This window comes from Mytilus trossulus, chromosome 12 (genome assembly GCF_036588685.1).
Source record: "Mytilus trossulus isolate FHL-02 chromosome 12, PNRI_Mtr1.1.1.hap1, whole genome shotgun sequence".
Taxonomy (NCBI): domain Eukaryota; kingdom Metazoa; phylum Mollusca; class Bivalvia; order Mytilida; family Mytilidae; genus Mytilus; species Mytilus trossulus.
Window position 1 is genome coordinate 26,593,377 of NC_086384.1, and position 16,570 is coordinate 26,609,946.

Here is a 16,570-nt window from a genome sequence, read left to right on the forward strand (position 1 = left end):
TTCAGTTGTGAACAAAATAATTGGAAATGTTGCATTGGCTTATCGGCAGTCCTTTCTTTGTATGTTTCTACATAAGCAGGAAAAGAACAATAGGCGAACAATGTGTAAATAGTGTAAATATATAAATTTATATTTGTTTTTTTACCCAATGTATTCTTTATTCGTTGAGTTGAATCAATTGAATTATAACATAGTTAAACCTATTTAATGTTGTGTTAAAGGGGCATTAGCTACTGAAAAAAAAAAATATAAGGTGAATTTTTGTTTGTTCAATCAGAAATGAAAGTCAAATGGTGAAATAATAATTTGCTTACAAAAGCCAATTTCATTCAATTTTGTCAAAATAAGAATAGAAACACCGCTGATGAATTATTCTCTTGCAAGTGAATAATTCGAGCTCTTTATGTCCGTATTCCCGTGACCTTCAATTCCATTCCTTAGCTGGAGATGGGTTACGCATGTATATGGCTATTGATCGAAAAAGAAATTCAACAATGAAGGTGAAATAATGATGAATCATTTAGTTGACTTATTCGATCCAAAAAAAACATAAATTCCTATACTATTAATTAGTTGACAAAGGTATCAAGCTTATTGCAACGATGAGACACAAATCTCTTTTATACCTATAATATGAAATCAAAGAGACCTAGAATTCCCCAATTACATGTGTTCGCTGTATAGATATATCTATTTTCTGTTTACATCTGGTCATATGACCGTCGGTAGTAAGTTATAAATCAAATATCAGAATTGAAGTCAAATCGTAGACACAAATTTGACAGCTAGTGCCCCTTTCAGAATATTAAATATTTGTATATTCATTATTAATAATTAGAAATTTTCTAATGTTTTTTATTATCATGTTATTCACTAGTACTATTTTATGGATATACACTTGTGTTTGCAAATTGTTTTAATTTGAGATTGTTCTCTAATATCCAAATGGATATATGACCTTTCGTAATATATATCTAGTTTGGAAATTATACCATGCATTCTTATTTCAAAATATTTGTATATCAACATAAAGGACACATTTCTACTGTTCTAAAATCCTAAAAATTACTTTTGTTTCTTTTTTGCCGTTTGGTTGTAAAAATTGCATATACATGTACTTCCTTATATATAAATGTATCAATTACAAACAAAAACTATAAAGCTGTTGAAGATCTTACTTTACCAACTTTCATAGTTTATAAATCACCCAAAAAAATAATTATAGGATTGAAAGAAAAAATAAAACATATGTCAATGAGACAGAATCCAAAGGAGACAATACTTACCTAGAGGCAAAAGTCAACATTGGTCTTAAGAAATATATATTGAAATTTTGTTCTCCCACTTTTCAAACACTGTCTATTTTTTTAATTGCGTCTTCTTACAAATACGTAACTACAATTTTAATGAAGTATTTGGCAGAAAGTTGTCGGCGCAATGGAATCCAGCGTATTATGCAAACAAATCAGATGTATTGCAGTAGTACATTTGAAATAACAATCTTGCGTGATCTAACGTATGTGCACAATTTCCATCATGTACTACTTCTTTCGTTTAAATTATAAACAATAAAGAGCGATCAAAATAAACCACATGGACGCCTGCAGAATAATTGCTAAAGTTCGAATAAATTGGAAGAGAGATTTTATGAGGTTCCTATACAGGGTGTAATGTTCTCATGCAACACTTTACAGTTAAATAACCACTATGACCTTTTGTTGGTTTTGTTTTTTGAATTTAAGTAATTCAATTTTCAATAATCTGTTTGATCAATTGAGAATTTTAAGAGGCTTCGGATGAGTAAGAGCTTTTCACATTCTACATACAGATGTCTTTGGTGGAGACCATATTTTGAACTCTAGATGTTTTTCGATATTTCGTGTCGCTTGGTTTCTTGCTCATTGACATACTAGTATACTCATCTTCTATTTTTTATTTAAAAACATATATATTTAAATATACCACTTAAATATTAATGTGAGTGTGTATTTAAAGTATATGTTAAAACTTTAAAGATTTAAAGACACATTTATGCTTTTGTCATCTTTGTAATGTTGATAAAATGACGTTTGGTTCTTCATAGGATTATTTGTTATATACCTTTTCTATTATAACAGTTATAATTCCTTTTGGTAATGGTTTAAAATATACGATTGTTTTTATTATGCACAGCTAATAAAAGTTTGTTTTAAACAATAATTCAAGAGTTTTGTTTCAATTTTTGTGTTTGAACAAGATTGATAAATTGTTTTAAAAACGTTTAACGTTCTTACACAAGTATTTCAAATTCCAAACTTAAAGATAAATTGAAAGAGTGATCCTGCTATTATAAAAGAATGATCAACGTAGATACAAGTATGTAGTCTTATGGATATAAAAAGAGTGACGAAAGCTGCCAAAGGGACATTCAAACTTATTATTCGAACATAAACTGACGACGCCACGGCAAAAAAGAAAGATCCCAAAAAATAAACAACTGTATATAAATCACAACATAGAAAACTGAAGACTGAGCAACACGAGTAACATCAAAAACCGACAGTGATCGAAGGTGCATTGGAAGGGTACACAGACACTGCTGGTCCACATGTGGAACCCGTCGTGTTGCTCATGTAAATAGGAACCCGGTCATAGGTCTTGTTCAGTAGATCACATCAGAGGAAAGAGAGAACAGAATTAATGTAAGGACGATTGGAACATATCTGTCGTCATCTGCGAAACGGTCCACCAGCTCGCGTCCGTGCAAATTTTGAAGGATGATTTCAACTTCACCACTTGGCTCTTGGTTTAATAGCTTCAGTGTGAACAGTATCATCTATCTGAAAAATTATAATAGGAAAATAAACTCATCATTGATACCAGGACTAAAATTAAAATATACGCCAGACTATATAAGAGACTCATCAGTGACGCTCGAATCCAAAAAAGTTAAAAATGCGAAATAAAGTACGAAGTTGAAGAGCATTGAGAACCAAAATTCTTAAAATTTTGCCAAATACAGCTAAGTTAATCTATGCCTGAGGTAGAAAAGCCTTAGTATTTCAAAAAATTAAAAAATTTATAAACAGTAAATTTATAAATATAACCATATCAATGACAATTTATGTTAGTCAAATGTGACTACTGGGCTTGTGATACCCTCGGGGAAATAAATCTCCACCAGCAGTGGCATCGACCCAGAGGTTGTAAATTAACTCATATTAGATACCAGGACTAAAATTAGAATATACGCCAGACGCGCGTTTCGTCTACAAAAGACTCATCAGTGACGCTCGAATCCCAAAAAGTTAAAAATGCCAAATAAAGTACGAAGTTGAAGAGCATTGAGAACCATTTCCTGGTATATCGTATCATATCAATCTAATTAAAATATTGATCTTTGATTACATGTAGTATAACGTAATCAGAGATCAATATTTTAATTAGATTGGTATCATATAGGAGATATATACCCAATATGCAAGCGATGCTGGAATGTTGCTACTTAGAAATTTACGTTTCTTTTTTATTGAATATCGTAACAACAGGATGAATCAAGTCTTCTCCTGTTGACTTTTACAATTTTCCAAGTTAAGGAAAGACAATCACGTTAAAACCGTCTCATTCTTTATGTGCCGGATTCACACCAGGAGCCTGTATTTCAGACTGTTGTCTGCCATACATGGTTTTCCTTGATTGATTTTAGCTTTAACAAGGCTGTTGGTTTTCTTATATTTTTTCATCATTTATTTCATGCTGTAGGATTTTAAAGTTTTTCTTTTGCTGATTATTGAAGGCCATATAGTTATCTATAGTTATTCCGACTGGTCATGTTATTGTGACAACGTTGTTGACACTGAATTGTTTGAAACCGTGCAACAGGTTCTGTTGCTGAAACTGGCGAAGATGCCGGAACGAATGACAGTGACCGAAGACTGGTCCCCTGCCTATTAAACATAAATCCACTGGCGGAACTAACTCACAGACTGGTAGAGCGAATACAAACGAAGACTTTCAGTATGAATTTTATTTTCACTTTAATGAACGGATGATGTCAGTTCAAAAGGCTGACTCCGACTGAAGAATTAACTTCAGTCGAAACATTATAAAGATAGACAATGTTTACAGGTTGCCAAAGAATTAAGATTACATAATAATAAAGTTGACAAATTTTACAAACATAAGATTAACACTTTAAAGTAACAATAGACCGTAATTGAAAAACGGATTAATGTCATTGTTATCATACATGTCCTGGACAAGAATTGATAAAATAGATATTGAAAAGAATTATCTATGTACGACATTAACGGATTAAAATAATTATGAAATGAAATAGTTGTGTAACATAAATTAACACAATCCCTTGCATGGTTTTTCTCACACTTTTAGATTAAAATAATGACATCATGAAATATCTTTAAGAATGCAAATGAAAGATCATTGTCTGTTGAATAAGAATGAAATTGTCTGAAAGATTTAAACAGGAACTGTAAACAATATAAGAAACAAGTCCAAATGTCCGAAATAAGAAATACATAAATTAGTCCGACTTTGTCAACGTTCACATTATTACTGATGACCTTAAAATTGTCAAGAACACTTCTCTGCGAAATGTGTTATTCAAAGGTCCGAAATATCGCGAGCCTTAGAATCCCAACTTCTAAATGATGGATACCGTCGAGGACTATATGCCAGGTAATAAGTTCAACTTGAGAAAGAAGAGGTAGATTCTCTTCCCGAATGGATTATGTCTGCAATGTCGTTGATACAAATCAGAATTCAAAATCTGAATGGGTCTATATAGATACAGATGCTTTATCAGTTTTTTAAAACCGAAATGTTGCAAAGTATCTATCCTACCGATACCGACACGAAAGAAAAATATGTTATTGTACCCGAACAGAGAGCCCAAAACAACAACGTTTTCGTGTACAAATCACACTACATAAATAGTTGACAAATGAGGTAGGTATAGACAATTCATTTTATAACTCAATATATGGCTGCACACGGAAATGTAAATAAAAAAATGTTCTACGGAAATTCTTTTTTCACCACTAGGTGCAATGTGAAGCTGAATAGCTAAGGTCTACTTGAGAAAAAATCCAGGGTGTTGTTCGGCTTAGATTTTTTTTTAATTTGGACTAAAGTTTAGGTCGGACACCCTAACCCACCCTTATGGAAATGTAAATACAAAATGTTCTACGGAATATGAAGGTGTGTAGCTAAAAAAAATTCCAGGGTGTTGTTCGGCTTAGATTTTTTAAAAATTTGGACCAGTTTAGGTCGGACACCCTACCCCACCCTTATGGAAATGTAAATGAAAAATGTTCTACGGAATATGAAGGTGTGTAGCTAAGGTCTACTTGAGAGAAAAAATCGTGGGTGTTGTTCGGCTTAGATATTTTTAATCTATATTATTAAAATTATAACTAATTTCCTTGCCAACCCTTCTTTGTGTACGAATTATAAACCTTTCGTCTAATCGAAAGTAAGCGATAAATATTGCTTCAGAAATAGAATGTTTCGTTAAAACAGATTTGTCTCATTGAAAAATATTAATGCACGAGACGGAGTGCATCTTTCTTTTCTTGTCATGCAGAACAATAATAACTTTTCAAGAACTGTTTGGAAGGATGCCGAGAATATGGATTTTAGCTACTTGACACAATATCACAAAATTTATTTATGATTTCAATGAGCATTTCAATAATTTTAATACATATTTACGATTCTATGTACACTCAAACGCTGTTTGGTATATTTACATCGATTCCTATTGTCTTAAAAATTAATGACCAGGACTAGATATTTTTAAATCATCGAATAATTCTCCGATTGCTTTATAATATATTAAACACTGATAATATTGGTTATATATCGATAAAAGCATTTTGAGTACGTTTGAATCTTATGCAATTTCTGGGTTCATAGATAGCGTATTGGCTGCTAGCGAGTGGCTGCTAGCTTGAGCCTGGTGCTGTGCATGTTTCACCATCACTGCTGGTAATCCGATGGACAAATCTGTTGTAGAGTTGTTACTAGCCCAGACGTACTTATATATATAAATTTGCGAACGCAAATTTACCGTGAGATCTTACATTGTTGGGTTGATGTTTAGACGAGTTGTATATATTATATATACACAACTCGTCTAAACATCAACCCAACAATGTTAGATCTGTAAATTTGTTTCGCAAATTTTTTGTTCTTCCCTCGCCGGGATTCGAACCCATGCTACTGTGATATCGTGACACCAAATATATATACGAGTCTAAATTGAAAACAACTTTCAAACCTATGATTGCGATGGGTAAAACCCGCATTTTTTATACGTGTGCATGTAAAACAAATTTCGTTGTAGAAGGGTCTAAAACAGCACAAACAACATTTTCCAAAAGACCAAAAAGTGAAAAAGTATAGATCTACTAGTATTTAAACAAAACGCACTTGACTAACAGGTCGAACAACTGATGTTCTTTAACCCTGCTGACTGCCATTGGCGATTGCAAAATAAAATTGATCACAAGATGTAACAAAATGGATCTTAATATAAATTTAATACTAAACAGATTTTTTTTTTACCACGATGGTATGCCACAAACATTAGGTGTCAATATATCCCTCACTAATTTCCTGCCATTACTTGTGTCCAGTAACTCCGGCTTTCATACTGGACTCTTACACTTTTCAGGAATTTTTGAATTATACTAGTTTTAATTGTTGGCAAGGATGTGTAAGTACGCAGCCACGTTCTATTACTTAACCTTAATAAAAATTAATTACTCATTTTTCTTATCATCAAATTACTATATTTTTGGGATGTTTAAATACGTAGTCTCTGTTGCAACTGCTCTACCGCTGTCATATTGTAAATATCATACCAGTTTAGATCGGTCAGGACTGTTTATTGGGACTGTATTTCCACGCAGTTGGTTAACATCTCAACTGTCACCACCTTTGGGAATTTAGAGTTGTGCCAGTTCACATCGTAAATAACTATTTTTATTTTGGCATATTTTATGTAGTCTTTGCGGTGTGTTTGGGTATTTTAAAATTGTTCCAGCGTTTGCTTAAATTGTATAAATTCAAGATTTTGATAGAGTCTTAATTTGAATTGACACGATTCATTTGTCATCGTGCAATTACCGAGGAAGGATATATGTTATCCGAAATATCTAACATATTGTTCGTTTTATTGTGTTTTTGGTGATGTTGTACTCTTTTAGACTTGTTATATATTATATTTTGTAGTGTACTGCATCATATTTATATGACCCATCGCCCCGTAAGATTTATCGTTGACTTTTTATTCAGTCATTTTACATTTTTACCTTTTTGTAGTTTGCATTGAGTGTGCTCACTCGATCCGATATTCTTACTGCTTATTCCATCATGCATTTGCAATTTTATTTTAAGATCTTTTACTATCAAAATTATCAAAAGAGAACATCATATTTCTAATTTAGTAACTTACATTGATCAAGGAATTATTCCAAAAGGGTTAGTTTTAAAAGCTTCGCCACTTACAACAGGCGAAAAGTCAAACAGATTTTTACTTAGATGGAACAATATTCTATACAACAGTTCCTTTAGCCTGATGAATCTTTTACGTCAAGAAGCAATTCATCAAGTTAATAATTTATACAAACTTAGTGATAACTTGCACTGCCGATCTCGTGACCAATTATCTGGTCTTGAACTTGACGAAGTTCAAGTACGGCTTAGTGATATCAAACGTATTGAATCACATAAGCTTAACGTGAAGCAGATAAACAAAAAACGTGATGGTGTGAAAGTTACCCACCCTTTAGACAGTCCTTCAAAAAAAAAATCTAGTAAAAAGCCTCGCAACCGTAGAGTTCGAAGAAAAAATCATATAACGGCCAATCCCAACAACACAGTTGTCAATTTGTCAAAAGTCTCTTTAACTGAGGATGAAACCAAAGTCTTATCTAAGGGTTTGAATTTTTGCCATACTCCAAGTAACATAGATAATGAAACTGGAGGATGACCTCAATAACTTTGCCAGAACCCTCAGAATTAAAGAATACTTTGGTAACAAGGATACAGAGGAGGATAATGAGGAAGACACAGACACGTCCAACTCGGAGGACGAAATCATAATTCCGCATTTTAAAAAGAAGAGTTCATGGATTCCATAGCCCAGCAAATCTGCTACACTGGAAGATGTTATTGACAAAATTAAATCGGATGTTGTACATCAAGCCAGCAACAAGTACTCGTCGTGTTATAACACCTCTTCTGACGATAAAAAAGCCATACAATCGCTGAGAAACCGAGATGATATTGTCATAAAACCAGCAGACAAGGGTAGTGCCGTTGTGATAATGGACAAAGCCAACTACATCGCGGAAGCAGAACGTCAGCTCTCTGTTAGAACGTCAGCTCTCTGATGAGAGATTTTTATAAGAAACTTGACTATGACCCTACTTCCGAGTTTAGTTCAAAATTATTACTGCGTTACAAACCATGCACAATGACGGTCACATAGATGAGGATAGAATTGAATATTTAAAACCAGAGAACGCCAAGCCTGGTCGATTGTATCTTCTTCCTAAAATACACAAGGTTAACAACCCTGGTAGACCCATTGTATCCGCTAACGGCCACCCGACTGAGAAAATCTCGGAATTTGTAGACTTTCATTTAAGATCTCATGTAGAAAAACTTCCTTCTCACATTCAAGACACTACAGATTATCTTCGCAAAATGGAATCCATGAACCCTCTTTCACCGGAAACCCTCCTTGTCACTCTAGATGTCACCTCATTGTATACCAACATACCTCATGATGACGGAATACAATCGTGTAGGGAAATTTGGGACTCGCGCAACACTTTAGAACCACCTACCGAATGTTTAGTCCAGCTGCTTACACTGGTCTTCAAATGCAACAATGTTACCTTTAATGGGGAGAATTATCTTCAAATAAACAGAACAGCGATTGGGACGAAAAATGGCACCGTCTTACGCCAATATTTTCATGGGCAAATTAGAAAAACAAATTATTTCAACATCTTTATCTAAACCTCTGTCTTGATTGCGTTTCATCCATGATGTTGACATGAAATGTATTGAATACCAACAAAAATTGGATGCTTTTTTCAAACATGCAAACAACGTCCACCAGTCAATTAAATTTACATATGAAATATCCGACTCTAAGATATCTTTCTTAGACACAACTACATCTATAAAGGACGGTGTCATATCAACAGACCTCTACTGTAAACCTACAGATAAACATCAGTACCTTTCTCCCCAAAGCTGTCACCACAAACACTGTACAAAAAGTATCCCGTACAGTCAAGCTCTCAGAGTAAAGCGGATTTGCTCCTCTGAGGAGGCTGTCACTCAGCGGTTACAGGAACTTCGCGGGTTTTTAATCAAACGAGGTTATAAGAAATGGGACATAGATAAGGGGTTTGCGCGTGCTAACAATCACAGCCGCAATGACCTGTTACAGTACAAAAAAAAAAGAAGAGGCGCAGCAAAATAGTTCCATTTGTTTTAACATACAATCCCGCCTTTACTAACCTTTCACGTTTGATCCGTGCCAATTGGCAAAGTATTGCCAATCACCCAAAATTATCCAAAATCTTTCCCGATCCTCCTGTCTTAGCTTTTCGGAGACCAGCAAGTCTGAAAGACTTACTTGTGAAAGCTGCCGTCTCCTCTAGTCGTGTGGTAACAAACGATGTCTGACTTGCCAATAAATACTGAATACTCAAACATTTACTTGCCACTCAACTGGGTCTGTGTACACAATATTTTGTAATGTAACTCGCAAAACCCAGAATGTTGTATATATTCTTCAGTGTCGATGTGGCATGCAGTATGTTGGCGAGACAGAACAGCCATTCCACAAACGCATGAATGGTCATCGTAGTGACTACATCTGCAAGCCCGACCTCCCCGTAAGTCGTCATTTAAGATCACATGGTCACGCCCAAGCTGATCTTAAAAAACTTACCATCACTATCATAGATCACAACGAGGATTGGTCAAAGGCCGACAGACTTGCTCGGGAAAGATTTTGGTCAAGAAAGCTCAGGACAGTTTCCCCAGAGGGAATTAATGAAAAAAACATAGAAGAGTCCGTCATTTTCCCTACCCTTACTAATTTCCTGCCATTACTTGTGTCCAGTAACTCCGGCTTCCGTACTGGACTCTTACACTTTTCAGGAACTTTTGAATTATACTAGTTTTGATTACAGTTCGCAAGGATGTGTAAGTACGCAGCCACGTTCTATTACTTAACCTTAGTAAAAATTTATTACTCATTTTTCTTATCATCAAATTACTATATTTTTGGGATGTTTAAATACGCAGTCTCTATTGCATCTGCTCTACCGCTGTCATATTTTAAATATCATACCAGATTAGATCGGTCAGGACTGTTTATTGGGACTGTATTTCCACGCAGTTGGTTAACATCTCAACTGTCACCACCTTTGGGATTGAGTTGTGCCAGTTCACATCTTAAATAACTATTTTTATTTTGGCATATTTTTTGTAGTCTTTGCGGTGTGTTTGGATATTTTAAAATTGTTCCAGCGTTTGCTTAAATTGTATAAATTCAAGATTTTGATAGAGTCTTAATTTGAATTGACATGATTCATTTGTTAACGTGCAATTACCGAGGAAGGATATCTGTTATCCGAAATATCTAACATATTGTTCGTTTTATTGTGTTTTTGGTGATGTTGTTCTCTTTTAAACTTATTATTTTTATATATATATATATATATACACGAGTCTAAATTGAAAACTATGTTCAAACCTATATATATATATATAACTCGTCTAAACATCAACCCAACAATGTTAGATCTGTAAATTTGCTTCGCAAAATTTCAGTTCTTCCCTCGCCGGGATTCGAACCCATGCTACTGTGATATCGTGACACCAAATCGCCTGCACTGCAGCCGTTCCTGCTAGACCACATATATATATTATAAATACACTTTATTGTGCGTTTAGATTTCTCATATTTTAAAATGCTTTCTACAAGAGTTACTTCCCATGAGATCAAAGAAAAAATTCGACCAATTTAAACTTGAAGAAAACGACTTGATTTTTGTGTTGCATTTATTAACAATTTGTCTCGGAAAGGCACTGGTATTAAAAACATGTAACGAAACTCATAAAAATTGTAAGAAAAATATTTATAAATGCCAATTAGATAATTTTTCCAACGTTTTCTAACGTACTTTTCAATAATTTGATAAGAAAGAAACTCAATTTCAAACGAACAGCGGTAAACTACTGTTGCCTGAAAATGGCATTTTGTGGCTTCACCGAAAGGTGGAATACTAATCAATTAAGTATATACTAAGCAGAAATGTCTTGTGCTACATGATATCGAGCAGGATTCTGGAAGTTCCAAACAGATTTTCTTAATACAAGTAAGAACTGATCCATACAGTTCAGTCTCAGTAAAAATACTGTTATATTTCGGAGTTTAGTTTGACGTCCATTATCGCTGAACTAGTACACATTTTTGTTTAGGGGCCAGCTGAAGCACACCTCCGGGTGCGGGATTTTTTCGCTGTATTTTAAGACCCATTCATGGTCTTCGGCTGTCTTCTATTCTTTGGTTTTGTTGTTGTCACATTTCCCAATGTCCGGCCCATTCTCAATTTAATTTAACACCAGTTTGAATACTGAGGAAAAGATTCTTTGGACCGATAAAGCTATTTTTAGTCCTTTTTCAAATCTCTGCCTGAAATCATTTTAAAAAACACATTTGGTCTTGAAACATATCTGTTTAAATTGCTGTCTTTTAATTGAAACCTTTTATTCTTAATAAATCTATCCTATCAGTTTTTTTTGCTTTGTAAAAAAAAAATTTTAAATAGAAGCTATGTTTTTTTACAAACCAATAAAAACTGGTAAGATAGATTTATTAAGAATAATAAATATTTAGATAAGGTAATGCAGTAATTCATTTTACAGCAAGAAGATATTCTTTTGAACTTGCAAAATTAAATCATGTAGTGCATATTTGCACAAAGGGCATAATCGTTGAAAAAATGACATCATTTTTATTCTTACACTTTGTAAGTCTCGACGGCATTTTTAATTCAGTGTAAAAAAGAAGTCTTTTCAACCAAATGATATCAATCACGAACTTTACCCCTTTTCTCCAAGAAAAGATGACATATACATATTAATTGTAATCAACAATATAACTTTAAACGTATAAAAAGAAGATGTGATGTAAGAAAGTTCAGCACGGTCCAAAATGACTTAAGTACTTATAAGTTATCAAGTAAACTACTTTTTTCAGAACTGTGATGTCATCAGTATTTTGTCAGTTCTGAATATTCATCAGTCCTTTTTCAGTACTGATACATATACTGTTATGACTAGATATACATGTAGCGTACCTTGATTACGTCACAAACTATTATTTTACAGTTCTAGCTTTCATTTCTTTACCTGTAGGTGAACATTTCAGGTACAGAACATTACAATATAACAGTCGTTCGTCTGTGAAACTGATTGTTATCAAACTGGATATGTAAATAGTCATATAAAAAGTTAAAATATAGAAACGAACGACCGATAGCCCGCGGACGGTTGTTTTTAAATATCTATAAATTTTTTTAGTTTGTTTTGATTTGTCTTTTCTGAAATGAAATAGAACATTTAAATTCACAAAATTTTCTAAATTTATTTGAAAAAAAAATATTTGATTGATAATTCGAATTATCTTAACAAATTAGTGAACATGAACTAACACTTTCGATTGGATTTACGTATTACAGTATTACAAAAGGACATTAATATTGGAGATCCATTTGAGAAGATAAAAGGAAATACTCCACATTATAGCACAAAAAGACGAACTTGTTACTCGGTGAATCATTGCAAAATGATATAACATAAACGGAGGAAGGGATCTATATGACAAACGGATATGTATTTGGACCTTATAATTCTATCTTTTCTGACTTCTGTCTCGGGTCTTCCATTCGGAAGAGATTGGAGTAACCTCGGAATAAAATCTACAGGTTGGTGTTTATGTATTTATTTGATAATTTTAATTCAATTTATTAATTTATCTATTTTAATTTGTTTTAAAAATAATAATAATAATTTAAAAATATCCAATGGCGACATTTGCAGTGACAAAATGCCTTCATATTATAATTGGTTTGGGGAAAAAACTTTACAAAAAGAAAAAAGGATATCAGCTTCCCAATACTGAACTTTGCATTATGCTAGCAGTGTCTGTACATGTAGGGAATATCTCCCAGATGCATATACGGTTTTCTAGAGCTTGCATTTTCTTTCATGATTTTATTGACAGAGGGTTGTGTTGAAATAATCCCTTCAAAAACTTACGGTCACCATCCCGATTTGGTTTCCCGTTATGTAATCTCTGCTACAGCTACACATATGGTGTATATGTTCCAATTTACGTCCACAATCACGTCCTCTTTTCAAATCTAATGAGACCTACCAAAATAAGTCTTATCGACGTGGGTTATTACTTACATTAGCTACACGACGGGTGCGAAATGTGGATAAGGAGCTGCATACCCTTCTGAAGCCCTTAGGTCATCCCCGGTCTTTGTTGAGTTATTGCTCCTCAGACTTTCTATTTTTTTTTATACTAACCACATTTGTTTGTCGTTTGATCGTGTATCGTTTTTTTGCCATGCCATTGTATTTTCAACTAATTAGTTTGAAGTCGCTCTTGTATATATAAATCCTTCTCCTTTTAGATTAAAATAAAGAGGTTGAATATTTTGAATGCATTTATGTTGGTTATGGATCCGTGTTTAACATCTTGTATCCAATTTACTTGCATATTCAACACAAGAATAAGATTGTGTTATAAATTTTAAGATACCTGATTTAAAGTTGAAGACTTGCAGTCGTATTTAAACATGCTAGCTAGTTCAAAAGGTAACAGTCGACATGGAAATTAATTGATTGACTGTTGCTTGTATCTTGACGTCCAATGACAAATATTTCATGCATATAAAGAGTCTATTAAGGACGATCGATTCAATCTAACTAGAATACAATTATTTCTACTCTACGGCAAGCTGACTATAATCTTTACTTTCGCTATTTCGCTAAGCGGATAAATAGTATATAACCCTCAAGCATTATTGAGTCTATAATTTAACCTGGTACCGGACCTAGCAAACCTTCCCCAGCATTCAAGGCAAATATGCAAGGAACATGTATGAGGCAAAGGTCAATGAAACAACAACCAATTCCATCATGTTTTTGGTTCATTTTTGTAATAATTATAATAAACATGCATATATAATTGTCTAATTCAAAATACAATCAGGGGTTTTCGGCTTCACTTTTAACCGTGATGCATCTTAATATTATAATCTTTAGATTATTATGAAGTCGCATTGGTATCATACTACTATAGGCGTACTTCTTTAAAAAAAATATTTTTGAATGATGTTAACATTTTGACTATAACACATTTGAATCGGTTCGTTTAATTTTCATAAAATTTTGAATTTGAGATTAAAATCTGCTGACAACAATATAAGAATTGCTAGAAATTTGAACCACATAATTTAAAGTATAGGATTTTGACAAACACTAATTTTGATCATTGCATTGAGAAGCATGACATCTTTTTGATAGTAGTACGGGATTCAAACATTCAGCAGATTCAAGAGTAATGAGCGCATTAGGTTTTCTGTATCCGCTATTAAAGTTTCTATGTATATTTGTACGTCTTTTCGTCGTTTTAGGTGTTTACCATGGCGTGGTCAGTTATTCTTCGACTTGAGAGTTTTCCGATGTCCCCTAGCGATCATCTGTCTTTTTTTTCAACAACGTTTTTCTCCCACATGTATAGTATTCAGAATTAATGCGTAAAACCAAGTAAATTCAAATTTTCAATTATAACATATAGTTCATGAATAAGACATTCCATGACCGGTCATATATCAACAAATAAATATGAATATCTATATAAAATTTCAATTTGTATTTGTATAAACATTTCACTTCAAATTTCAATCGAAATTGTGAAAATATCAGTCGGTTAAAGTTCTCTTAAGAACTCATGTTCCTTGTTATTATGTACATGTACATTTGCAACCCGACTTTAAATAAAGGTTATTTTGCTTTTACTTAACTTTAAAATGAACGAGAAATAAATGTACGGCCGACAAAGCATCATAAGAAGATAAAGAACATCTTGCTTTTCGTCGTCACCGCAACAAGGTACTTGCGTTACTTGCAAAATTATTATCCTTAAGGACCGTTCTATATCAATTATTATCCTTAAGGAACGTTCTTTATCAATTATTATGTCAATATTTTGTCTTTCTTCAAAAGCTTAATAGATTTATGACTTGCAATAAAATTTATTTTACTGATTTTTAACAGGATTACCAACTGAACCGACCCGTGTACTAATGCACAAGTCTAACAAGAACATTTATATGACAAATTCATAATAATAATAAGTATCAGATAATAATCTTAAAGGATAGAAACTCACAAATTGTGTCATTAATATCCGGCTGGGATCGGTACTGTAAAGACGTAGTTCCGCGTACTGGAGGGTACTATCACCAACCCATTCGTGGCGCCATGAAGCTTGCAATGCACACTTAGTGCACTTCTCTTTCCACATGTTACATGCATATACTTATAGAATAAAAAGAATATATTAACATTTTATACAAATGTACTTGTTTAAACAAATATACTCTAATTATACGTAAACATTTTTCGCCAGACTTCGTGTGACGATTATATGAGGGGCTGGAAAAGGTTTTCAGAATAGGGAATGATCGGATAAAAAGTGCAGAAAAAATACGAATTAAAGAAGAGAGAAAAACAGAAAAGAGATAAAGAATCATTGGGTGTTGAAATATATAGATGATAGAAAATAATCTGCAAAACATAAATAACAGAGAAAAAAGCATAAGAATATAAGATTACAAAAATGAAGCATCCTTTCCATTCCAGGTCCTCTGATATCCCTTATTCTTTTATGCTTGCCTATTTGCAGTTTTTTTAGACATTGTTTAAGCTCGATAAATATGGTTTTAAACAAAGTTTGATTAAAATAAAATTGATGAAAGTGGGTTTATCAATGGTATCAAAGTCTTTCAATAATCATTGCAGTTTAACATCAGGATTCTAAAGGAAGGGTTTCGTTTCTGTTTATTCGACGACAATTTTAAGGTCATAAAATTAGTTTGTAGCAAGATGTTAAACAGCCATCCATCATCATTAGTATCATCCTTTTTTATCATACTTAATCTTATGCACAATTCTATTACAGAGAAAGTTTCGGTGAAGCTGAAAACAAAAGACAATTTTCGTTTTAAGAGAAGTGTTAATAGTCATCCTAAACAACTAACATTCCAATACACATCCAAATCTCTTGGCGACGTGTCGATTGAATTAGAGAAAAATAATATTCAGAAAATACCGCCAGTATTATTGTACGATGGGAATAACCTTAAAAATAAGACAGATATAAACATAGGGGTAAGTATCTTTATAATAGAGTTTAGAATATTAAAGTTAGGTATTCAAATAACGCAGCACATAG

General features: G+C 33.1%; 1 protein-coding gene across 2 annotated transcripts in view; it reads left to right on the forward strand.

Annotated features, from left to right (window-relative positions):
• Nucleotides 1–4,554: 4,554 nt before the first annotated feature.
• The window catches only part of LOC134693662 (uncharacterized), a 43,049-nt gene continuing 31,033 nt past the window's right edge, over nucleotides 4,555–16,570 (forward strand). The window contains exons 1-3 of one of the 2 annotated variants that reach the window (XM_063554555.1): nucleotides 4,555–4,677; nucleotides 12,780–13,025; nucleotides 16,298–16,506. In XM_063554555.1, the coding sequence (XP_063410625.1) occupies nucleotides 12,932–13,025; nucleotides 16,298–16,506 (303 nt within the window). In that variant the 5' untranslated portion in view covers nucleotides 4,555–4,677; nucleotides 12,780–12,931. Of the gene's footprint in view, nucleotides 4,678–12,489; nucleotides 13,026–16,297; nucleotides 16,507–16,570 lie in introns of those variants that run through there. The other variant, XM_063554554.1, reaches the window with a different exon arrangement.